The following is a 25,571-nucleotide window of genomic DNA, read 5'->3' on the forward strand; positions in this document are numbered from 1 at the left end:
ATACTCCCTTGCACCTACTCTGGCTCACAGTTTGTTTCCCAGAGTATCCAGGTAGTAAGAGGGCAGCAGTTAGGAGAATCAAACTTCCTGGCCAGACTGAGCTGGAACACTCAATCTGACAACCATTTCAGACCTCAGCCTCTTACCCAGAAGATACTTAGTGTTATGGTTTGTGTCTGGATGTCTCCTCCACCAAAACCTCATGCAGTCATGGGGGGCTACTTTTCAGAGGCAGCTGAATTTAGAGTTTGTGATTGATTCATTGTTCAGTGCTGGAATTATGGGTGTGAGTGCTACACTCACCCTAGGGTAAGTAGCCTATATACACTATAAGGGACAGAAAGAGTTTTCTCTCGAGCTCCCTTTTTGCTCCTGTTGCCTTTGCTGTCTTCCACTGCCATGAACTGTTGCCCTCCTGCCAGGCTACCCACCCTTGGAGCCAGCTGATTATGGACTGAAACTTCCATAAACTGTGAACTAAATAAACCTTTCCTTCCTTACTTTTGGGTGTCAGGTATTTTGTTCCAGCAACAAGAAAAAGTAACCAAGACACTTAGTGTCTTTTAACAAGATATGAATAAAAATAACCACACAGGGGTTCTAGCGTAGTGTCCGCCTTGAGAAGAGTAACTGTGGATAACACCAAGATTCCAGAATGAGGTCCCTGGATCCATAACCTACTCCTTCTGGATTTCTCCTAGGAGATGAAAAGCTTCAGAGACAGATGAGAGCCCAAGCAGAAAAGAAGAGCCTAAAACAAAGGTAAATTTTCTACATGGGCTGCAGCTGTGGTGTGAAGCTATCTGGTAATTAACCCAGAGCGGGCCATGGTCATACCTACATCCACCTGGCTCTGTGCAAGATAGACTTGAGGTTTTTTGATGTAATGCTTCCTCTGTTGAACTCCTAATTGCATGGTGCATTCTGCAGGTAGGTGACTCCAGATCAGTTTTTCTTCTAATTTTGCTTTGATTTTAAAATCATAGTTCCAGCATCACTACTTAGCATCACCCTCTAGATAAGCCAAAATATCTGAAGTCTTGAATACTGACAGAGTGCCAGATACTAGCTGGAGAGAACTAGAGGATACTAAGTGAGGGAACTTGGCTCAAGCTCCATGCCCTCTTATCTTGTTCCATTGCCAGCGCCACCACCACTTAAAGAGCAGCAGATAAAATAAGCACTACCCTTATTCCATCATAGAATCCACCACAGTCCTCATTCCTGGATTAGAGGCCAAACAACCACTTATAAGCCCCACAAAATTACTGCGGTAGGTGGATCCAGAGCCTAAGTATTAGATAAAAACAGGTAATTACATACCAACAAGCTCATTAATATCTGGCTTCATAGAGGGCCCAAGATGAACCCATTGTTCAAGCAATCCCCCCAGCTCAAGAACAGATAGGTACTAAAAGGTCAGGGTTTTTTTTTTTTTTCCCCAGTACTGGGAATCAAATTCATGACCTCGCGCTTGCCAGGCAGGCACTGTGCCACTGAGCTAAATCCCCAGCCCCTAAAAGGTCAGTTTTAATAGCTTTTTCTGGGTATCACTCACCTACTGCACAACTTGATTATTTGAAGTGTGCGATTCAGTAGTCTTTAGTGAATTCAAGGTTTGATGACCCACCATCCAAAAGGTCGTTTTTAAGAATCTCAAAGTTGAGGATACAGACTGATGACTCAAATCATTTTTGGGTATCATGGGTTCTTGTTTGCTCCTGGAAACCATGGGCGCTCTCTTCTAAAACATGGGCATGTGTGCCAGGGCACAAAAACATCTCCCACACAGCTTCAGGGACTGCTGGTCCCCTGGTGCTAGCTAAGTCTCTTCAACTAAATCAAAGTGGTGGGTAAAGTGGCTTCTTATTCATTTTCATATGACGTTGCTTCCCACCCCCACAATAATAAGCTCCTTGAAGAAAAGCAATGAGGCTTGAATGTGCCGAATTAGAATGGATTAACCACACTGGCTCACGTCACAGTCCCAAATCCAAGCGTGGGGACTTTGGCTCAGTGCTGAAACATCCATGCAAACAGACAGCTCCTGGGCCAAGCAAGTACAACACGATCTTCAGCACCAGTCCCCACTAAACCACTCTCTGCCGAAGACACATAGGTTATTTTCCCTCTACACTTTATAATCAAGCTGATGGAACAAGGATAAATTTAGTCTAGAATTCAGAATTCCCGAACTTCTAAGATGTGCCAATAAACAGAGTTTTAATGGGAACAGTGACACATACTTTGGTTAGGATCTTTGGGTTTAAAATGCAGGCTTCTGGCCAATAAACAAAAAGAATCTATTGGGGGAGAAAATCAGGAATTTGCTGAACTCATCTGAAGTCAGAAAACTGTGGAATAGAAATCACCAGTATGGTGGGCTGCAGTCCTTTCGGCTGAATCCAACTGCTTTTCTTATTCTGGGGCATTTCCCATCATGTGCAGAATGGCTTGTCACACCTATAGCTGTACCAAAGGGAGGGTGTTCCCCTCGCTAGTGGGTGGGCAGTGACCGGAGTCTGGCAAATCCCATTCTCCCAACAAAGACTTTGAATCTGGGGAGAGTTGTAGAGACAAAGGAACAATCAGGAATAATTTCAGGGTAGCAAATGGTAGCTTAGTGAGGTGGCAGCCTGCATTTGCAGCTGCAGATTTGTTCTGGTGGACTGTTTTTACCAAAACATGATTTCCATGCTTCGTGTTTTCTAACCCACCATGCTCATGTTCAAAATCTGGTCCTTTAGTTACTCAGTGATCTGAGTTTCCATATCCTTCCAGCAAGTTGCTTGTTCTTTCTTCAGAAAGTCACAACCACTGCTGTAGCTTGCAACCAAATCCCTAGTTGATACAGACCCCCTGGGAAGCCTCCAGAGACTTGAACTGCAGAAGCCACCGAAGGCACAAGTATCTGGTTAGGGGGCAATAGCTGAGACACGTGAGTGCCACTTTTTTACTTAACTGAGCCATCCACTTGGGGATGAGAAAATCCCCAAACTCATCCATTGTTAGGAAGAAGTAGATGCTGAACTGGCAAAGCTGCAAAAGTCTATTATACATAATAAAGATTTGCTCTTGAATGAAGACAAGGCTGTTCGCCTCCCTACAGTCTCCAAACACAAAAAGGTGCAATATCCTCTCGGTATCTCTGGACTGAAAGTATGTTTCAATACCTACAACGTTTATACTGACCCCCTATGCTACCAGGAGTCCAGACTTTTTTTTTACATCCCGAATGCTATTAGGATGGTGAGAAACTGCATCTTTTATGCACCGCTGGTGGGAACATACAACCACTCTAGAAAACAATTTGAGTCTCTTAAAATAAAACAAAACTGGACAAAGTTGTTTTGCTATGCAAGAACTACATGAGAGGAGGTTCTTTTTCTTTATGGTACCTTGCACTTACCAGGCAGGTGCTGTGCCACTGAGCTATATCACCAGCCCGTGAGAGAAGTTCTGTGTTAATATGATGGAAATGTTTTGCATCTTGACTATGTTGGTGTCGCTGTCCTGATTTTGATATTGGGCTAGAGCTAGCAACTACACGTAAACCATCCAGTTGGAACATGTAGGGTTTGGGGGGTGGCCTTTATTAGTGGAGGGGTTAGTTCCTTCTCTTTCTGCTTTCTGGGAGCCTTTGTCATAAATGGACGTTGACTTCTGTGATTTGTTTGTTTCTGCCTGCATACCTTATATTTAGTCTATTAATATATCACAATCACATATGAGTCTACAATTGTCTCAAAGTTTATCACAAAAAAAATTCAAAGAAGTGATCATGGGCTGGAGATTTAGCTCAGCGACACAGCACCTGCCTGGCAAGCGCAAGGTTGTGAGTTTGATTCCCGGTACCAGAAAAAAACTGGGAACTAGCGTAAAGCAGTTCTGCTCCTTGTTGAAAAAAGGAGTGATCACATGCATGTTGGGACAGAGGTCCCTTTTGGAGGAAAGGGGAGCTTGGACTGGCTGGTAAAATTCCATACCCACTCGGGGAGCCATGGGGAGGAAGTCTGTACAATTCACCAAGCTAGACATTTACTTTTGTGTGATTTTCTATATCCGTGTTTCCTTTTACAACTGAAAAAAAAAAGCTAGTAGCTCTCTGTGTAGATTCTGGAGAGAAGGAATACAGGAAAATAATCCCAGTCACCCCCAAATGACGCGGGTATGAGCAAGAACCTATTATTTGGAAGGCGCAGTTGCCAGTTTTCACAACATCCAGTTTGGGGGCCTCCTGGAGCCATGCTGAGAAGCCTCCAGATATATGACTACCGCAGGTTCCAGGAAAAGCAGAGACTGGCAGACCGCCCCATGATAAGATCACCTCCCCGTAACTACCCCACGAGGGACACTGAGGTGGCCCCCTCCCAAGCAAGGACAAGCATGTCATGGGAACAAACTGCCTCTCAAGCTGTTAGATTCCGCTGGAGCTATGGAAAGCAGAACTGAGACAAGTACCCACACTGGCCCTGGCCCCTGTCATTCAATAAAAGCTGGCCTTGTGCTTTTATGAGTGGGCCATCACATGCTCCAGGTGAAAAGACGCCTTGCCCTCCCGCCAGAAATAAGGGCTCCCCCAACCCTGGCCGCTCCTGCATGGATTGGCGCCATCCCCTGGGAACCCATGGAGGGATAGCGCTGTGTCACACAGCCTCATGGCTGTGTCCAAGGAGCTGGCTCAGCCCAGGGGCCCATCTTGTGAGCAGAGAAGGTCACCCCAGGGTCCTCTCCCAAGCATGGGCCCAGGAGGCGCAACCAGGGCCACACACAGGTGTCAGCTGGCACATGCATAGAAAAGGTTCCATCAGGGCAGTAGCCCTGTGTGTGTGTGCATGCATGCTTGTGTCTTTGTGTGCAGGTGTGTGTATGCATGTGTGTGTGTGTGTGAACACCCATGTGTGTGTGTTGAAAAGGGCAGAGTTGGAGGGGGCTGGAATATCATCGAGCAAGCCTTCTCTTGGTATCCAGGGAAGAGCTTTTCAGCAACACTGGGGAGCTTTCTGCTGCCCCCTGCCTTGGTATATCCGCCCTGCAGGGATTCTGTTCCCTGCCAGGCCCTCCTGGGGAGGCTGGGCCTCCATGTTTATCAGACCTTCAGAAGCAGCAGGGATTCTGCAGAGCAGATGTGCACACAGCTGGTGCCAGATAAGCCTGTGTGGGTCTGCTAGCTCAGAAGACGCCTTCCCAGTCACTGAGCAGCCGACAGGGGTCCCGTTCAGTCCCCTGGCAGGAGCTCTGGGTCTGCTCCCCTTGGAGAGCAGCCTCTGCCTGCAGCCCACTGGCTTGAGGCAGTTGCAAGGGTAACACATTGTCACACACAGGCTCTTTGGTTCGTTTTGTACCATGTTGTACCGCATTAAAAATCTGAATACAAGAGGGGAAGCAAATAAAGGAAAGGAGAAGATTGTCTGCACTCAGATCCACAAACCAGCTGCCCCCACCTCTCCCAGGTCCCTGTGCCGAGGAGCCTAAGGATATATCTGTGGTTTCTGTAAGACCTCAGGAAACAGCTGGAAACACACTTTGCAATGGCTGGTTTTCACCTGGGGGCCAGGAGAGCCCCGCTCTCTGCTCTAGGACACCCTTGAAGCCCCTCCCACTCGGTCCCTGCAGGAGTCTGCAGCATCCCTCATCGCAGAGGGCTTGGACTTGGGGACCTTGGGTAGCATCAGGCAAACCACAGAGCCATGGGGAGCCGGAAGCGCCTTGGATCCCAGGCATCTGCAGCAAGGATGGAGGATCTTTCATCTCGCCTTCAAGAAGAGACTCAGAGGCTCCTTTACCAGCTGTGACCTCAGGGACACTGACCTCCCTAAGCCCGTTTCTCCCGGTAAATACAGGCGCACTAACAGATCCCGGCTCCTCTGCAGGGTTCGCACGGGCCACGCTGAGCCCAATGTGCTGTGTACCAGTGGGGTTTGCTTCTTACCGGCCCTCAGCACAGCTATTCCACTTCCACATGAAGAAGCAGACTGTGGCCAAGTGAGGGGCACACTTGTAATCCCCTTACTCTGGGAGGCTGAAGCAGGAGGATCACTTTCTTAAGCCCAGTATGGGCAACTTAGTGACTTAGCAATACTCTGTCTCAATATATAAAATAAAAAAGGCTGGGGATTCGGCTCAGTGTGAAGGCCTGGGTTCAATCCCCAGTACTACGAAGAAAAGAGGAGGAAGGGGAGGAGGAGGCAGAGGAAGAGGAAGACAACAAATAAGCCCAAGGATGTCCAGCGGCTACAGGAAAACTTTAAAGTACATGCTGGCTATATTATGCATCCCACCACCACCATCATTACAAGGAATGTAAAATTTATAATCACCTTAAAGTTTAAAAGCTCAGTAAGAAGACCTCATGCTTGCCAGGCAGGCACTGTGCCATGGAGCTATATCTCCAGCAAGGTCTAAGTATTTGTATTTTAACAAACAACTTAATTTTCCCAACAGCCCCTATGAAGAAGAGAGCACAATCATGCCCATTTTACAGATGAGAAAACTAAGGCACGGGTTCAGTATCATCACATGCCACCCAGCAGGTTGGCACAGCAGTTGCTAATGTTTGTTTACATAAAAATTAAAGGCTTAGGGACTAACGAGTCTATTTGTGATGGGGGATTTCTTTGAATTTTCTCTAATTATTTTTTTCAGTTACCACAATGTACATGCTAATTTAAAAATAAAGCAATCTGGTGTTTTAAGAAATCACACAAACATTGGCCCTGTGCCTCAGCGCTGGCATAGCATAGTTAGTTTTTGTGCTAATTAGGAGGAGGGTACACTCCAGGCCACTTTGCAGGGCTCCCTCCCCTGGCTCCCGAAGTAGGCATCTGGGTGTGCGGCAGCACCGCTCAAAGTACCTAACACAGTTGGATAACATGGAGCAGATCTGCATTACGCCAGTTCCCAGCGGCACTCTGCAACAGCTGGTTTGAAGAGTTCCCCCGGTGTGGTCCTGGGAAGGCCAGGGGGCCCACAGCTGTAGGAGCCCTTTCCCATCCAAGAATGTCCTAATTCTGCTAGTCAGTGCCAAAGCTGAGCCTCTTATTTGCCTCCTTTGGCATTTGGTCTTCTGCTCCAGATGGCAAGAAAGTTCATTCACAAATGAAATGAGGCTGAGTGTTACTCAGGAGGCTGAGACAGGAGGACTGCAAGTTCAAGACCAGCCTGGGTAACTTAGACATTGCCTAAAAATTTAAAAGGATAGGTATATAGCTCAGTGCCAGAGTACTTGACCCTCATGCATGGGGCTCCAGGTTCTATTCCTAGTACAGAAAAGAGAAAGGAAGGAAGGAAAGGAGGGGAGGAAGGGAAAGAAGAGAAAGGAAGAAGAAAGAAATCTTATGCAGCAACTAAAGGTCAGAGCTATAATCTCAAGCTGTAAGCAGCAGTCAAAAGCCACTTGAACGCTCTGTAGAGTCCTCAGGGCCCCACTTGACATTTGGTGACCTTCGCACCGGAGGCATGAGCTGCTATTAGGAGCAGGGGGAGCCGCGGCTCCCTGCGGGGCCCAGGGCCAGAGTGGCTGAGGAGCGCATGCAGGGACCAGCTGGAGGCCTCAGGCTGACACGGAAGAGAGGGACATCATTGTGCAGGGTTGCCAGATGTAGTAAATACTACAGGTTGCCCGGTTACATTTGAATTTCAGATAACTTGTAATTGTTTGGGACACACTTACGGAATTATTCTTTGGCTATCTGAAGTTCAAATGTAACTGGGCATCCCACACAGCACTACCTCTGAAGCAGTGACATTTAAAATAAAAGTCTCCCATCCATACCCCAGGCCCAGAGAAGGGCACAGAGGAGGAGGGCACAGAAGCTGAGAATTGGGCAGCATGCTCTGCCTGGCTTGGAGGCCCCAGACAGGCCGTTTCCACACAACCACAGCTGATCCCACCACATGCAGGGCTCCTGGCGCTGATGCTGGCTGTGGGGTACAGCATGGACCCTTTGCTCTCATGGGACTCTGTTCTGGGGCGGCTGAGTGAGTAGAAAACCCTCGGTGGGGGTGAGCGCTAAGAATAAAGCCAGCACCCAAATGGCAGAAGTGACTGCCAGGCTACTTTCGCCCACTGGTCAGAGTCGGGTGCTGAGTCGACATTTGAGCTGAGAGTCACGTGGCCACTGGAAAGGAAGTCACTGCAGGCAGAAGTAGTAGCATGTGCAAAAGCCCTGTGGCAGAAGAGCTTAATGTGCTCCAGAAGAAGAAAAAGCTGCTATGGCTAGGGCCGGAGGGGCTGCCAAATCACAAAGCGGAGCTGGGCTTTACTGTCCCCATGTGGAAAGGCCCTTGAGTTTGTAGAATGATGGATAGGACCTAGGGACCAGAGAAACCCGGCATCCTAAGTTGCCAGGATTGGGTCCAAGGGTGATGAGTTAGGCGTTTAGGGTGCAAAACTGAATGGGCCCCTGGATCTCAGACTCCTGTGCTTATGCTTCCTAGCCCCAGCTCTCTCCCCCTGGCCCTGCCTGAAGGGCAGCTGACTGCTGTCACGTGACTAGGGTGGCCCTGGCACCTGCCCCAGCCTGTCCTTGCTGTGCGACCTGCTGCTGGGGGCTGACCTCCTGCTTACTGGAGATGGAAGACAGAGTGGAACGGGAAAGGCAAGTGTTACCTTGAGCTTTGTCCTTTGGGACAGGCTGCACGCTCCGCTTTCCTGCTGGCCGGGCAGCTCCCAGCAAAGGGGCGGAGTCTGGGTCAGGTCCCATTGCAGGACCACGGGGTTCCAGCAGGGCTCCCAACTGGTCAGCTAAGCTGGCCACAGAGCCATGAGCTTCTGGTCCTCCGGCCACGTGGAGTCCCACACACCCCAGGCCCAGCAGCTTAGAGGGAGGTGGACAGTAACCCGCCCCCCCAGCACTTTGTGTGTCTTCCCTTCCTCCACCCAGGGACCATCCCAAGTCTCCTTCTCCTGAGCAGAGAGAGCCCAGGGACGTGACTCTGAACGGGAGTCTCAGAGACCCACTTTCCACTGTCTCTGGCTAAGCAGCTGTGTGGCCCCAAAGCTCCTTTGGGCATCGGCCTTAACCGAAAGCACTCGGCTCACCCACTTCCTCCACCCCACCCCTGTCTGAGCAACGGCCAGGCATCCCGGTGCCTCCACGTCGGGGAGAACGGTCACTGCTGGCAGGGGCAGCATCAGAGCTGGGTCCCTCCGCCCTGCACCAGCTTCAGTTCCAGCCATAGCTTGTAGCTGATGGTACTTGGTGAGCGAAGTGCCTCAGATCCTCTGGGTCCCTTGGTGCACGCAAGCAGTGTCAGTCACTCAGCAGTCTGCTCAATCGTCGAGCCCCCTAAGCCCTACATTCTCCACTGCAGTCCCCGTCAGGATCTAACAAATCCCAGGGGCCCACAGGGGCTCCCTGTCTCCTTGTTACCTCACTAGAGGCAGTGGCCAGGGGAGCAGGCTCTGTGGAGCCCCCAGAAAGTGCTCATGTTTGGAGCCAGCCTCCCCTCTCCTAGAGGTGACCCAGCACAGCACAGTGTGACATGCACGTCTCCGTTCACACTGCTTAGCGCACATCCCGCACTCCCTGCTCTCACCGTGAGCCAGTGTTGTCTGGCTGAGCCCGGATGCTTGTTTCAATCATTGCCATGGCCATAATCCTCAAACTTCAGGGACATTAAACTTTGCAGGACACGCAGAACTTGCTGACAACCCAGGGGGCCCCGCCCCCTCCCGTTCTGAACCAACAGGTACCTTGGGAGGGGCCAAGAATCTCGTAACGCAGCCAGGTGACCCTAGCACAGGTGACTTAACGTACCATGAGGAGACACAGCAGTGGCTAATTCATGTCCTCACTGGGCCATAGGAAGGTGGAAGTGAGGATCATTCTCCTGGGCAAACAAGGAACTGAGCTGAGGTCACACCGCTCAGGGTCACACAGCCAGTGAGATGCTGGGGCCTCCTGTATAGCTGCATACCTGAGGCGGAGCCACAGCGCAGCTGCAAATTGCCCTGTTTGGGGCTAGGGCAAGGAAGGACCTTTGTGATGATGTTTCTACCTGCAAGGCAGCTCAACCTGGGGAGGAACCAGTAGGGTGCAGGTAGAGGGAGTGGCACAGGAAATGGGGGCTAGTGGCCCTGGAAGGTCTGTGTCCAGTTCCTGCCCCCATCTACCGCTCCGTGACCCTGGCCACAGCATTTAATGTCTCTGAGCCTCCAACTATTCCGTCTGGGAGGTGGCTCGGAGATACTCGCCCGGGAGGGTCACTGGGAAAGGGGGAGGCGCCCGGCACGTCGCAGGGCTCAGTAAGCGGCGCCTCAGTCTTGGCTGACACTGTGCAGGGGTGGCCTGCGTGTCACCAGCTTGTTGAACTCTCTTGTGCAGAGACACTGGACCTGTACTGCCACGCAGGAGCTTTTTTAGATGAGCTGGAACCCTGTGTGCGAGTGACTGGCCAAGCTGAAAAGCGGCCTATACGTGGACGGTGTGGTCATTTCAGTTCCACCTACCTGCTAGACGAGGAAAACTTCTGGCCCTGCAGGAATCTTTCTAAGGCCCCATGTGGAGATTAGTGAGGAAGACTGACCAAGGTCTGCAAGGGTCCCCTGTGTCCCCTTCGCCTCCAGGAAGCCCTCCTGGATTCATACCGTGATGCTCTCAACATACACAGGACTGGCCTCTTTACCAGCTCTTTTCATCCTCTGAAATTATTCACTTTCTCCTCCCTCCACTCTGCCCCTCTCTCTTCTGTCACCTGAGCCCCCTGCCCCCGCCAGGCCTGTGTGAAATTCTCCGCCACCTACCCAGACTCAGTGGTCAGCGGTGCTGGAGGGTCAAATGCTGCGTGGCTCTTACCTCATGAGATTTGCCTTCACTTTGTAGATGTTTCTAGAAAGTGGGAAGTCACGTGTGATGGTCTTTTAAATATTTTTCCGCCATGCTGGGGATTGCACCCAGGCCCTTCCCTCTGAACTACATCCCTCCAGCCCTTTTTAATTTTAATTTTAAAAAATTTTTTTTTAATTTTATTTTTAAATTTTGACACCAGGTCTCACGAAATCTCCAAGTTAACCAGTTTGGGCTCAAGTTTATAATCCTCCTGCCTCAGCCTTACAAAGTACTAGGTTTACAGGTGAGTGCCACCATGCCTGGCTTGACAGTCAAGCTCATGGGCCACCTGGAGTGGGTGACAGGGGTCCAGGGGCAGCATCATTTCTAGGTGTGTCTGTGAGCTTCTTCCCAGATGCAGCAGCACCTGCACCCCAGACGATGAACAGCACAGGTGGAGGGAGGGGACTGGGCCCCTTTTGCTGCCTAGCTGTGGAGCTGGGCCCTTTCCTCCCCACTTCTGCCCTGAGCATGGGATATGCAACACCAGCTCCTTGGTGCTCAGCCTGCAGATCCGGCTGACTGCACCCGAGAGCCTTCCTGGGATCCAGCGAGCAGATGGCAGATTGCGGGGCTTCCTGGAGCTGGTACTCAGGTGAGCCAGCTCCTCAGAGAGATCTCCTTTGTCCATGCATATAAATCTCCCATTGGTTCTGATTCTCTGGTCAGCCCTGACTAATCCATCTCGTCTCCATTTTGGGGAAAGTGTTTAGGTAAAAACACAGAACTGTGTGCCTGTCCTCCTACTTTCAGGCAGTATTTGGACAGGAGCAAAGAACATTTGGGGGCCTCCTACTGTGCACCCTACTATGGGTCCTTGCCCCCCAAAGCCAAGAAAATGCTTGTAGCTCACTTCTCATCACAATTCAGCAGTTCTTGTCCCCATCCTCTCCAGGCCGTGGTGCCCTACTCTGTGAGGATGTGTGACCAGCAAATGGGCAGGGCTCTCATAGAATGCATCTGCACGCACATCCCCAGGATGGCTAAAACAGACAACGCAAGTGCTGACAGAGATGCAGGGCAACTGAAATCCTTGAGTGCTGCTGTGGGGATGTGAATAATGGGGCCACTCTGGAAAAGTCTGGTAGTACCTCAAAATATTCAATAACAAAATGACCTTATGACCTGCCTTTTCCCTCTACATTTATACCCAAGAAAATCTGTCTGCATAAAAACTTCTACACAAACGTCCACAGCACAATTATCCCTACCGGTAAAAAAAAGTGGCAATGGTCCAAAAGTCCATTGCCTGAAGAACGGACAGATGAAATGTGGTATGTCCAGTCAATGGTACATTTAGGCTTCAAAAGGAAACTATCAATATATGCTACAACCAGGAGACAGTATGTGAAGTAAAAGATGCCAGTCACAAGAGGTTATGTAGTACATGGCTCCACTTATATGAAGTATACAGAACAGACAAATCCCTGGGACAGAAGAGTAGATTTGTAGTTAGATATTTGGGGGGAAATGGACAGTAGGACTGCTAATGGGTATGCAGTTTCCTTGGAGGGTGATGAAAATGTTCTGACATCCATGGCAATGATGCCTACATAGCTCTGAACATAATACCACAAATAGTTGGGCATCGTGGCATGTGCCTGTAATCCCAGCTACTCAGGAGGCTGAGGCAGGAAGATCACAAATTCTCTCACCCAGCCTGTACATGTGAGCAAGACTCTCTCAAAATAAAAAAATAAAAAGGGGCTAGGGAATGTGCGTTAGTGGTAGAGCACTAGGTGCGATACCAAGCACTGCAAAAGCAAACAAATCCCCCCCTGACCTGTATACTTCAGTGGAGAATCTGGTTGGTAGGTGAATTAAATCTCAAGAAGGCTGGTCAAAGGCATGAATGCACTTCTAATCACAGGAGGGGTCTTAGTATAGTAGCTTCATTTTCTGACTTGGAAGTAGAGCAGCCTTGTGCACCAGACAGGACACCCAGAGTGAATCTCCTTCAAGTCCCCAGTTCCTTCCATACCCATACCCGGAGGGAAGCCCACCCGAGCCCCACGGTGCAGACTCAGAAACCACCAGCGGGAGGACAAATCACAGACACCAAAATGATCATCACACCCACACCTGTTCCTACAATCGCTCTTTGCACTTTTATTATTAGTTTTCTTCACATGGCAGATACAAAACGGTCTTCTTCTGTGATCCAAACCCACGCTGGAAGACCTCCACGCTTTCTCATGATTGGAACAGTTTTCCTGACAGGCCCGGAGTACTGAAGGGTGACCGGCGCCTTTGCACATGCAGAAGAGAGTATCCCCCAAGACCCCAGAAACATCTCCCACAGTTCGCCATTGGCGGGGGTGACTCTTGAGGCTTTGGGTTCGTGAGCTTCCCCCGCTGCTGAGAGGGGAGCCCCTCGGAGCAGAGGGGCTGGGGTGCAGTCCATGAATGTGAGTAGTTGTGGGTCAAAACCGTGTCATTGAGAGAAGGAATAGCCACGACTCCTACATGCTCGTGAGGGTTAATTGTGGGAGCGCGAGAAAGGGTTCCAGTTCATGAGAAGTAAAAACAAAGGACAGAGTTGAGCTGGGTGGGAGACAGGAAAACTGTGATAGTGGCCAATGATCAGCATTTTTCTGCCCATGTGAGGATCTCATGAGACTCCTCTCCCGGACTATTATCAGACCCCATGTTGTAGCCAGTCGACTGGTTAATTAAATAACACATGTTATAAAACTTTAAAAATGGGGCATTTACAGTCAGGGACATAAATACGTGCTTTTAAAAGTGTCTACATACATATGTACAGAGTTGCAAGATCAACCATAGTAGCCCTGAAAAGAAAAATCCCTTTATTGTATGACGACTTGCTCAAGTCCCCTCCTTCCACTTTGGGTTTCATACGTCACTTCCAGAGCACGTCACTTCCGGAGCGGAGCTGGGAAAACAGCACCAAAGTGGCCTCAGGCATCCTTGTCCGGGGTCTGCCCCAAAGGCACAAAACCCAAGAACCTCACTGAACCGGTCCCAACTCCGAGCTCAGTCACCCGTTTCACCAAGACATGGACTGTCCACCAGAGATCGGGGGTCAGCCCCATCGTTCCCTGGCAAGCAATTTATGGCCTCTGGAAATCACTTCTTCCCCCTGTGCTTTTAATCCTTTCATTGTTTGCCATTTCCTGTTTTTTGGGGGTGTTTACTTGTTTCCCTTTGCAGCTAACTGGAGAAGCTCAGATGCTAACGGTGTGGATGGCCCCATCAAGCAAGGCAAGAGGGCCCCAGGAGAGCCCCCTGTCCCATGCACCTTCCGCCTCGCCTGCTTGACCTAGGGGAGGCACCTTGTCCACAGACTGAGCGGATTTTCCCCTGTATGCACCTGCTTTCAGTGTTCTCTGCAAAGACTCAAGAGCAATGTGACTGGAATCTCAAACCTGGAAATAGGAGCCAGCAACTCGAATTGCACAGGCAGGAGAAAGGCGTTTCCAAGCGCAGGGGCCAAGGGTTCAGGCTTGGCCCCAATGGGCATACTTGTTATGGATTCCCAGAGATGTTGGGGGAGAAGGACAGTGGTGGGGCAGGGATGTACTGAAGGGAAACTTGACCTCTTCCTGAAGGCCTTCCTCAGATGGGACTGAAGCAGACCCCCGGGACCAGACCAAAGTCCCTGCAACAGCAAATGACAACTCAAGAAGCTGAAAGCAGGGTCCAGGAGCTCTTGAAAAATTGCATAGTAGGAGAAGCCCCACCCAGACAGGAAGGCTAAGCTGCAGAACACAGTCCCAGGGCTGTCCCCAAGGGTCTTCCCAGAGGACACTACAGAGTAACCACCTTCCTGCCTCCCCGGGGTTCTGGGCCTGTGTCTGAGGACCAGGTGCATGCACCTGCACGCATGGACGCACACGCACGCATGCACGCACGCACGCTCCCTTTCTCTCGAGGGCTCACGCAGCTGGGATGGGTCGGTGCTCCCTGCAGGGCAGCCTGCCAGTCCCTTTGGCTTCACTGATTCCAGGTCACTTCAGGTGCTGGGGAGAAAAAGAAAAGTGAGAGAAGCAGGATGATCACATACTCAGCGCCAGTAGTTCAAGTACTGGCTGTGCATTATCTCACTTCATTTTAAAAACTGAACTATTGACTAATGTACATCATGCACACAGAAAAAAGCACAGCCTGATGGATTTGCAATGAACACATCAGCAAAACCAGTACCTGATGAAGAAACACGAGCAGGAGCCCCGCTGGCCCAGACCCACACCCACTTCAGGATAACCACTGTTCCTCTTCTACCTCGAGCAACAGTTATCCTCATCTCCATCACCTGAGGTTGGCTTTGCCCGTTTTTTAAATTCAAATATTTCTGCCTAGCACGTCTGTGGCCTGAGGCTGAGCCCCAGGCCACATAGATCCCTCTAGTCCCAACTGATGGCAACTGGCGCCAGGAGTAATGCTGCCAAGACACTCACTCTTCTAGGAAGACACGTACGCCCATGCATGCACTTGTTTCTGGTGAGCAGAAATGGGGTGGCAGGGTGTGCATATGTACTGCACAAACATCCTTCTGTCTGCTTCCTGGTGCACAAGTCCGACTGGGGCAGTCCTGGCAGCAGAACTGCGGGGGCCCAAGGAATCCCTGTGTTCAGTTCCAGTGGGTTTTGTTGCATGATTTTCCGTGGCTGCTCTTCCTGTTAATTCATTTGTTACCTCACAGCAGCTCCTGTGGCGGGTAGCATCGGCCCCACTTTCCATGAAGTGGCAGGTGAGCGAGAATTTTTATCAGGTCAGAGTGACGGTGACAGGCACAGGTGGACCCGGTGTTCTGGACAGGTGGGAGGCAGTGCCTGCGCCCTCCCGCTTCGTGGAACGCACTTGCTGAGCACAACCTTCAACTGGGCTGGGCCAGGTTCAGACATGAGTCTGTCACCCAGAGGACCTGGTCACCATTACTATGCCTTCTTCTAATAGCTACTACTACTGCTGCTATTACCACTGCCAGTAACAGTACAATGATTCAATAATAACAGTAATAGTGGTTTGGGTTTACACAAAGCAGAACTGCCCTCGACGCTTCTCCAGATTTTCTATGTGATGCCAGGACATATCCAGCCATGACCAGCCCTTTGACAGGTAGGGGACCCGAAGCAGGAACATGAGGGACCGCTGCAAGGGCCAAGGACGAGCCTGGAGTCAGGACTCAGCTGCAGAGACTGCACAGGTCACCTCTCCACCCAACTCCCCCAACGCCAAGGTCAGGCTGGGAAGGCTGCCTGTGATGGTACTGGGGGTGCTTTGACAGGGAGCTCCCTGGCCCATGGGTGTGGATTAGGTGGCAGCCAGGCCCAAAGACCTGTGCCCTGGCTGGAGGGGGGAAGAAAGGAAGGCAGAGTGGGTGGGGAGGAGGGGACGGGAGAGTGGGAGGGGAGGGGAGGGGAGGGGAGGGGAGGGCCACCGGCTCTGGAAGCAATCTCTGGCTCGTGGCTCGGGGCTGAAGTAAGCAGCCTCTGACCATCGGGTCCTCATCAAGCACGCAGCCACCTCTGGGGGCTTTCCGTGGGCGTCTCTGGGTGGGGAGGCACTGTTGGGGTTTTCCATGTCTCTATATGGGGTCCCATAGTGGGGACCAGTGTAGCTCACACCCTGAGCACTTTCTCCACGCAGGGCAGGTTCTAAGCGCACCCTGGCCTTGTCCTAGGTGGCGCAGTTTCCTACAAGGGTGGGCTGCCGCTGTGCCCATGGATGGAGAAGGCATCCGGGTCACTGAGAAGTTGACTTGCCTGGGCTGGTGCAGCTGGTAAATGAGGGACGGAACCTAAACCCAGACAGGCCGGCCCCAAGCCCCCATCCCCCACCTCCATCCTCTGAGGTCAAAGGTGATGGGGAGCGGCTGCTCAAAAGGGACATGGTGGGGCCCATCTGTAATCCCAGCACTGTGGGAAGCTGAGGCAGGAAGATGGAAAGCTGGAGCTGAGCTGGGGCAACTGAATGACTTAGTGAGACCCTGTCTCAAACTAATAAATTTAAAAAGGGCTTGGAATGTAGTTTAGGGTAAAGACCCTGGGTTCACACCTTGGTACCACACACACACACACACACACACACACACACACACACACACACAGAGGCTAGCTGAGTTGGCCTGGCACAGTCAGTGAGAGTGGGTTTCCAATGGGTTGACCAGGTTCCATAAAAGAAACCCTCTTGCCATGCCCCACCCTTGGAGGGGCCTCTGCAGCAGGGGCTGTGGATGCACTGACACCGGGGGTTGCGCTGGGAGGGAACAGGCCGCCCCAGGAGCTGGTCTATCAGGAGACGAGGAGTCGAGGAGCTCAACATTCTCCCAGTACGATGGTCAGCATCGGGAGCCTGCCCCACAGAAGGCTCCAGGATCACCAGGCTTAGCCAAGGAGCAGCAACAGCTGAGAGGCGGCTGCGACAGTGGCCAGAGGCATGGGCCCCTTCCCTGGACCTGCCCTCTTAGCCCCCCCGGGAAGAAGTGTGCTGGCTGAGAGAGGGAAAGAGAAGAGGAAGACACAACACACAGCGGGAGTCTCTGCTAGCCTGGGCAGTGGGCACTGCCTTCCCCCCGGAGGTGGGCAGAAAGCTGGCAGGCTGAGCCTGCAACCAGCAAAGGGAGGGGCAGCAAGGTGCCTGGAGGCAGGGACGGAGAGGAGCAGCTCCTGGTGCTGTGCCCCACTAGGTTCAAGCTGCCTGATCCCCTGGGCAGGGCCTTGAATCCCAGGGGGAACAGAGGAGAGCAGCTGGGGTCCGGGCTCCTTTGAGAGTGCCCTCCACCATCGGGCACACAGAGCTTTGCATCACAGGTCACAGCCCACCTGAAGACCACTGTCCAGAGTTCTGATGCCAGTTCTGCCTCCAACTCCTGTACCTCAGTTTCCCTCCTGAAATGATAGTGTTGACCTGCACATACCTTCCCAGGCTAAAACTCTTTGCTGCAGATTTTGAAAAATCATTCTGTGTTGTGTTAAACTATGCTATGGACAGAACGGTGTCCCTCTAAAGTTCATGTTAGGTTGAATCCCTGACCCTCAGTGTGGTATTAGGAGACAGGCCTTAGGGAAGACATTGGGGCTTGATGAGGTCTTGTGGGTAGGAGCCTGGGGTGGGATTGGTGAGGGTGGGCGCCCTCTACCCACCCCTTCAAAGTGAGGATACAGTGACAGGTGGCCCCCTACAAACCTGAAAGAGGGCCCCCCTCTGAGGCCAACGAAGCCAGCACCCAGGTCTTGCATTTCCAGCGTGGAGAATGGTGAGGAAATAGAAGTCCGTTATTTAAGCCGCCCACTGCACGGTATTCTATTATAGCAGCCTGAGCATACTCAAACAGTGAGATAAAATAAAGTAAGTAGCCCAAGCTAGGTGGCTTGGTGTGGGCACACATTTTAAAAACAGAAAAAGTTAAATAAGATTTCAAGGCACAAGTGGCAGTCACTTAGCAATTAAACCGCTGTGTTTGGAGCCTTGTTGGTGAGCGAATAGAGGCTGGGAGCTGCACACAGATTAAATTCGGCCTCTATTCATTTGCGCAGTTAGCCTGGGATGCCACACATGCTTGAAAATATTTTGGAAAAGGTGGCATCCTCATCGCTGGGACTGCAGTGGTCCTGTGTTCAGGAAGCCAGTGGGGTAGCACCTGGCTCCTCCTCAGGGTGCGGATAATCCTGATGGGGGTGGCAGCCTCGCTCTGCATGTCAGCAGCTCAGGGCTCACGTAGTGGCCATCACCACGAGAGAGGTGCTCATCCTGCCACTGCCTCCCGTTTTCCAGAAGACGCCAACTAAGCTGAGCTTCCCTGGGCCTCTGATCTTCCATCTGTACAGTGGGTACACGGGAGGGTTCACCTCTGGGATCTCCCAGCTCCCTGCTAGTTAGAGTCCAGTTCCACCCTACTCCCCAGGGTCAAGGTCAGGGTCATCTCTCCTGTCCATTGACACAGGCTCATTCTGGGGAAAAGGGCTGTATTTTCATCATTCCCCAACCCTCAAAGGAATAAGACCAAGCCCAGACACCCAGCTGCTTGAAGGAGGGAGAAAGGAGGTGAGGGGTGGGAAGGCAGCAGGAGGAGGAAGGATCTCTATAACACCAAAGACCCCGGAGTTTCAAAACCCAGCCTAGTTTGCCTCAAACAACACTACATTCTCCTGCCAGGCCCCCCGGCTAGTGGTCTGGCCCTGTGGGTGAAGTAGGCTCCTCCCAGCGCTAGTGCCCCAGCAGCGCGGGCCTGATCTGGGGCGGCCCTGGGTCTGTGTCTGTAACGCTCCCCAGTTCTTCTGATGCCTGGGGTGCTCTGGATGTGGACCTTGAGGACACAGTGAATGCAGTTCACCAACAGGGAGCCCAGCCTGCGTGTGGGGCACTGCCAAAGCCCAGAGACCCATAGAGAAAAGCCTGGCTTCCAGGTTTTTACCTTCAGAAAACCTGGACAGAGACCATTGGAGTTCACCATAAATCTAAATTTTTAATTGTATGGATTACTATTATTTTCACTTTGAAATATATCATAGGAATAGAAACTCCATAATCTTTTCTGGGCTTAGAGCCTCTGAAAGCATCAACTGAGTACTGGGCATAAGCCCTAATTATTATTATTATTAATATCATTATTATTATTATAACAGTGATAGCTAGTACTTCCCTAGTACTGGTATGTGCCAGACACTGGGTTAAGTGCTCAGCATACATCTGACACCGGTAGTTGCCACAAGCATCCTATGAAGTAGGCACTATTGCAGTCCCATTTTACAGAGGTAGAAACTGCGGCTCAGAGAGAGGAGGGGAGTCACTTGACTTCCTTCAGCCGGTGAGTGGCAGAGCTGGGTTTGAACATTGATGGAACAGATTCTACACTCGTGGCCATGAAGTGCCCTCCTGTACAGAGGCCACGAACCTGGCCATGGCCCAGCATTCCTCCCACCCAATCATGTCTTTCCCTCCCACCCAGACCCTTGCCCAGTCCCCTTGGCCTCAAGAGCCACCCGACGGTGACACAGCGGCCATGTCCTGCCTCCTACCTGTCAGGGAGCAGGCGAAGCGTCTACTCCTTGAGGAAGGGTCCCTGGTACTGGGTTGCAGCCGGGGCCTTGGCCTTCCTGCACTGCCTGGTGATGTACGGGGCGGCTGGCGGAGGGCATCGGGACGCCAGGCGGAGGCTATAGCTGCACAGGAAGCAATGAGACACCATCAGGAGTGCAGCCTGCGTCCCCGACGTTGCCAGAGGGTGGGGTGTCTTTAGTGCTGGCTACCACCTCCAAGGCTTGAGCAAGATGGCATTTGCTGGACACCTGGAGGCCAGGTCGCCCTGGTGACCCCAGGGGACATGCAGGGGAGCCAGAGTGAGGGCAGGCCGTGTGAAGAGCACAGCTTTAACGCCCTCAGATTGGCTCCCCACGTCACGGTTGCTGAGGCACAAATATGCCTGCCTGGGGACTGGAGGGAGCGGGTTCCTTCACACCATGAAGGCCCACGCCACAGCCGTGCCAGGCCTCTCGTGTCAGGCACTGGAATGTGACGTGGTGACGTCAGGGGTGACGTGATTCCCAGCAGAGACGAGAACCCAGGATCTCTGGAAGCAGTTTGGCCCTATTTCTACTGACATCCCATTAAACGGGATTTGTTTCAGGAAAGCTTTTAAAAGTCTATTTAAGAAAGCCTTCCTTCTCTAACTCCAGGTGAAGCGTCCCTCCCGCAGGCTCCCCACCCTCCCTGCAACACTGACTTGTCGCCCTCCCTCCTCCTGAGCCTGTTGGCTGCTGTACCTCAGCTTAGCATAACAGAAACAAATACTGGTTGAGTAGGAATCACAAGGCACTCACTGCGTGCCCAGCACAGAGCTAAGTATTTTACAGACACTGACTATCTTCCTCTTCATACACCCACCAAGGCAGACAGTGACCACCCTTACTTTACAGACGGGTGCATGGAGAGAGTGTGCTCCTTGCCCTGGGATTCCCCTCCTCCTATGGACTGGGCCTGTCTCTCAGCCAGGCCAGGCTCTGCAGACCTTGGTGCCCTAGCCTGGCTTGGCCCAGCCCTGCCACCTCTTCCCACGCTTTCTCCCTCAGCCAGCGTCCCCTCCCCAAGACACCTCTCCACCTCCCTCACTTGCCCCCTGCCTTGGCCCCCGTTCCTCTCTAGCCCGTCACTCTCTTGGTTTTTCCCCTTCTGTTCTTTCTGGACCTTTCACTCACAGCAACCCCTCGCTGGCTGAGCTGTCCACTTTCTCACTGTCTATCTCCACCACCCGATCAGAGGGTCCTTGAGGGCTGGACTGGATATGGCTCACAGCCGGCACAGGAAATGCCACCTGGGTGTACGTACAAAGACTGCCTGAGCTGGGGTGCCCACGGGCAGTGTGTGGCACAACAATGCAGGAGGTGGAGGAGTGGAGGAAGAAAGAGGAAGTCTGAAACAGACAGATAAGATGGTCTGCACCCTCACTGGCGCCCCTGCAGCAGAACACTGACAGGACCACGAATGGCTCCTAGGACCAGCTCACCACCCAGGCATGGCAGACCCAGCGTCTCAGGTGCACAGACTCCTTGCTGTGCACTCAGCAATGCCCCCTCCCCCACACACATGATTAGGAGCAGCTGCTCATCTGCCAGCATGGGTACATACGGTTGTCATGGGCTGGCCCCTGTGGGCTATGGTGGCCACTGAGATACCTGCAGGTGGTTTTCAGCATGCCAGCCCTCACTTAGCCAGAAGCCCCTGAACCTTCACAATCCAGGAGAACAGCCAAGAACCCAGCAGGAGATCTGGCCTCTCCCTGGCTGAGGCCCACCGATTCCAAGTTCACTGAATGCTGGCACCAAGAAAGGTACCTCGGGCTGCAGATGATTCTGGGGGAGCCCAGAGCCACACTAAACCTGAGCCTTCTGCTGCATGCTTGGTGCGTACTGCCCTTACTTTACACCCAGATCAGACCCATGTGCTTGGCTGGTCTCCAGGTTTACAGCCAGAGGCAGGACACTTCCCCGACCGCCCTCTTGATGTGGGGTGGCACTTGGTCAGAAGTGGTACACTTAGATGCAGTAGCTCAAGCCCCTTAGGTGCAGTCCACCGGGGACTTGTGACAACAGGATGGACGTGGGTCTCCCCAGGAGACCACGTGGTCTGGGATGGCAGAACTTGGTTGGGTTCAGCTCATCACTGCATCCTGAGCACCTAATATGAGTGAATGAACAGCAGACCCTCACAAATTAAGGAGCGGAGAAATGCACAATTCCAGCCTCTGCAAGATCCCCCACTGGAAGGCTTTCTTCCACCAAGAAATCTGCACCCGTTTAGTGTGAAAGTGAGAAGACGAACTTAATGGGAACCTACAGACATCCTTCAGGGACAGCTGGTAAAATGCGTGAACTCATAATCCTTAAACTAACAAATCAAGAAGGGGTGGAACGAACTCAGTGGTAGCTGTTTTTAGAAAGCAGGACACACAGCATTATACATCTAAGATTTTTCTGCACAGCCAGTGAAGGTCACAGAAATGGAGGTGGGGCTGGGTGGGGCCTGCTCCTGAGCTCCCACAGACCTTGCCCGGGACAGTGCGTCCACTTGCAGGATGTGCCCGCTGCCTGCCCTCCACTGGCCTGCATGGACCAAAACATTGTGGGCTTTGAGGACTCAAGGGCACCTCACACACCATCAGTGCACCCCCAAGATGTACCCATGGGGCGGGATGGTGCAGAGGGCACAGCTACAACTCCTGGGCCACACCTGCTCCTAACCAGCGCTCAGAAGCAGTGACCAGCAGAGCAGCATCTCCTTTGGATTATAACTTCCAAGCATCAGAATCCCCGGATGGTCTGAAGGCAGCGGACAGACAGGGTTCAGCCTCCGCTGGCATCAAGGACACATTTGTTCTGTCGTGCACCCAGTTCTGTGTCCTGGGTCTGTTCCTGATCAGGGAGGTGACACAGGCTGTTCCCTCTGCGGGGAACACGCAGTCTTCCCCCAGACGCTAATGTGGCTCACCCCTCCTTCCAAATTTCTCCCAAATGCCTCTTTCTCCGCAAGCCCAACCAGTGTGTTTACAGCTGCAAAGCCCCTGCCTGGACGCCCCATCTCTGGTTTGGTTCAGTTTCCGGATGGTGCTTCGTCACGACCGACATGCTCTGCGTGTGCTCGGTGGCTTACTGCCTGTCTGATAGGCTCCGGGAGGATGGAGAGCTGCTTTGTCTCTGATGTGTCCCCAGCAGCCACAACACTGACCGGCTCCCAGAAGGCAGTGGTTACATGTTACGGTGCTGGAGGAACGTTGTGGCTACTGGGTGCCAGGTGCTTTGCCTGTGGAGGTTGCCATGAGTGAAACAAGGATCTTTATGTGCAGAGTTTACTGACTGTGTAGCGTGCAGAGGCAAAGACTGTTTCAGGGGGTACTCAGAAGGCAGTAAGGGGGCCGGACTCTGGCTTCCAGTGCCTAGCGGAGACAAACGCAGGAGTGTGCGTTCAAGAGAAGAGCAGGAGGGGAACTGGAGGTGGGGTGCAGAGGCCCTGGTCTAAGGAAGGGAGGAGCTGTGGCTTCAAAGCTGCCAGGGTCCTCTCCTTCAGGTCCCCCGCTGGCCACAACAAGCCACCAGGACACGCTGGTGCCTACCCTCATCCCTCCTTGTGCCTCCTTCTCTTGCCATGGCAGGAGGGCTCCCTGTATAAATTCCAAAAGCATTCCTTTAGAGTCAACACAGGATGTTCCGTACTTTTGCTGGAGGCAGGGAAGAGGTAGAGGGTGTGGGAGCCTGGGCTGAGAGAGGCCAAGCCTGAGAGGGTGCTGAAATTCCCTGTGGGGGCTGCAGGGACCACTTCCAGGAAGGAGTGACACACCCCGAGCTCTCCAGGGAAGCCTCTTCTATCCAAATATGCAAACAAAGCCTCCAGACTGAGAACCAGGTGGGGGAAGGGCAGCCATACAAGCGGGGCAGGCGCAGGAAGGAGTAGAGTGCTGGGATTCAGGAGCCCAGGTCAGTCTTACAGCTCTGTTGCTGGCTTGCTGCTGGTCTCTGGAACGTGCCTCCACCTCTCTGAGCCCAGCTGACTTGACTATAAAATGGGGGTGTCAAACAGGGAAGAAACGTAGTAACATCATTCACTAAGCACTTCACTATGTGCCAGGAGGTAGTCCAAGTGCTTTGCGGAAGTTCCTTAAATCTCTGGACTGCAAAGACCCAGTGTCACAGACAGGAGGGGCGGAGGCTCAGGGAAGTGTAGGGGCTGCTCTTCTGGCTCCCAGCTCAGGACCATTTGCTCAAACCCCGTGGCTGACCTGACAGCGCTTGTTGCGGTGAGGATGGAAATTCAATTCCCAAACATCCCTGAGCAGGCGTGGATTCTCTGCTACAGAGCAGGTGCTGGGGTCTGACTTGGGCTGGATCTCAGTTAGCTCTGGGGAGTCCTGGAACAAAGGCTCTCAAACAGGGATGCTCACTGGACCCCCAGGGCAATTACGCCACTCCCTCCCAGTGCCGGCCCCCACCCCTAAGATTTGCATTTAGTTGGTCTGGGGTACAGCCTGGCATTGTAGGCTATGGGGCTCCATCCTGCTGCTCAGTGTGGTCAGTGGACCCAGCATGGGCATTCATGGGTGTTGCTGGTCCTGCTGCTGCCAGGCAAGGCACACAGAGGCTGCAGGTGCCGTTCCACGGCAGCCAGGCCAGAGCCTGGGCCAGGGCGCAGGGGTTGGTGCTAAACACCCTCTGCGAGGGGCTGAATGGAGCAAAATGCAGGTGTGGTCACTGGAGGAGGAGCTGAGACCCTGGCCTGGACCATCACTCAGATTCCTTCAGGTTGGGACACTCGAGGGCTCTGACACGCCAGTCACACACACGGGGGAGCTGGCATGCAGAGCCTGGCAGGGTGCTTACTTGGTCTCCCCTGACCATGCGGGATGGTACGTGCCCTGCTGTGGCTGACTGGACAGCAGCACAGAGGGCCAAGTCACTGGTCTGGGCTCACAGCAAGGTGTGAGCAGAGAGGAGGTCACAGTCCCAGCTGGAGCTCATCAGGGGCAGAAGCCCCCCCTCAGCAGGCGCCTTTCCCTCTAAGGGACGCTGCCAACTGGGACTTCTACACATGCACAGGGACGACCCCTCCATCCTACCCCATGGGCTGCTAGGCAAGGCCTGAATTTTTCAGAGTTCCCCAATCTGTTCTGCCTGAACTCCAAATACCCAGCATGTGACAGGCTCGTAACTCCTGACCTAGTTATCAGGTCATCCCAGCCTGGGATGACCTCAGCCATGGGCAGCAGCCAACAGGGAACCCCTTCCCAGGCTGGCTGCTTCCTGCAGGACAGGACAGTGGCACCAGGAGTTCACTTCTAGGCAAGGAAACTAAACTGGTGTGTGCAAGCCCCTGGGTCATGGTCACGAGACATAGTGTTCTGGGGTGGGGGTGCACGATATGCTCGCTGCCTATGTGGAGACACGGAGGTGGAGAAGAAGGGTAGGGAGCTGAGCCCTAACAGACGCAGGAAGGAACTTGGGACCCAGGGCACCGGTGCTATGTGACTGCCCCCTTGGGATGGGAGGCCTCCGTTGAGTAGTTTGATTCTGTTCATTTCTCACCTGTGGAGCAGCCACCATGCCTGGCACAAGGGGGTGCCCGGAGACAGCTCCCTGAGCAGGACCCTGTCTCTACTGCTCAAGAAGCAACTTCTCCAATCACCTGGCTTCCTTTAGGGTTCCCTCACTGCTGAGGTTCCACTCAAACCATGGGATGTAGCCCCCATTTGTAGGGTGCTAGGAACCCAACTCTGCAGCTCTCAGGCCT

The 25,571-nt window shown here is 52.6% G+C and overlaps 1 protein-coding gene across 1 annotated transcript in view; it reads right to left on the minus strand.

The window, feature by feature from the left end:
• Window positions 1-12,917: 12,917 nt before the first annotated feature.
• The window catches only part of Prdm2 (PR domain containing 2, with ZNF domain), a gene marked incomplete in the record, with an annotated part of 99,967 nt that continues 87,313 nt past the window's right edge, over window positions 12,918-25,571 (minus strand). Inside the window, 2 exon segments of the mRNA XM_013507399.1 lie at window positions 12,918-14,815; window positions 19,817-19,960. Of these exon segments, the coding sequence (XP_013362853.1) occupies window positions 19,840-19,960 (121 nt within the window).

The sequence above is a fragment of the Chinchilla lanigera genome, unplaced genomic scaffold (assembly GCF_000276665.1).
Source record: "Chinchilla lanigera isolate Chin_1 unplaced genomic scaffold, ChiLan1.0 scaffold00126, whole genome shotgun sequence".
Lineage (NCBI taxonomy): Eukaryota > Metazoa > Chordata > Mammalia > Rodentia > Chinchillidae > Chinchilla > Chinchilla lanigera.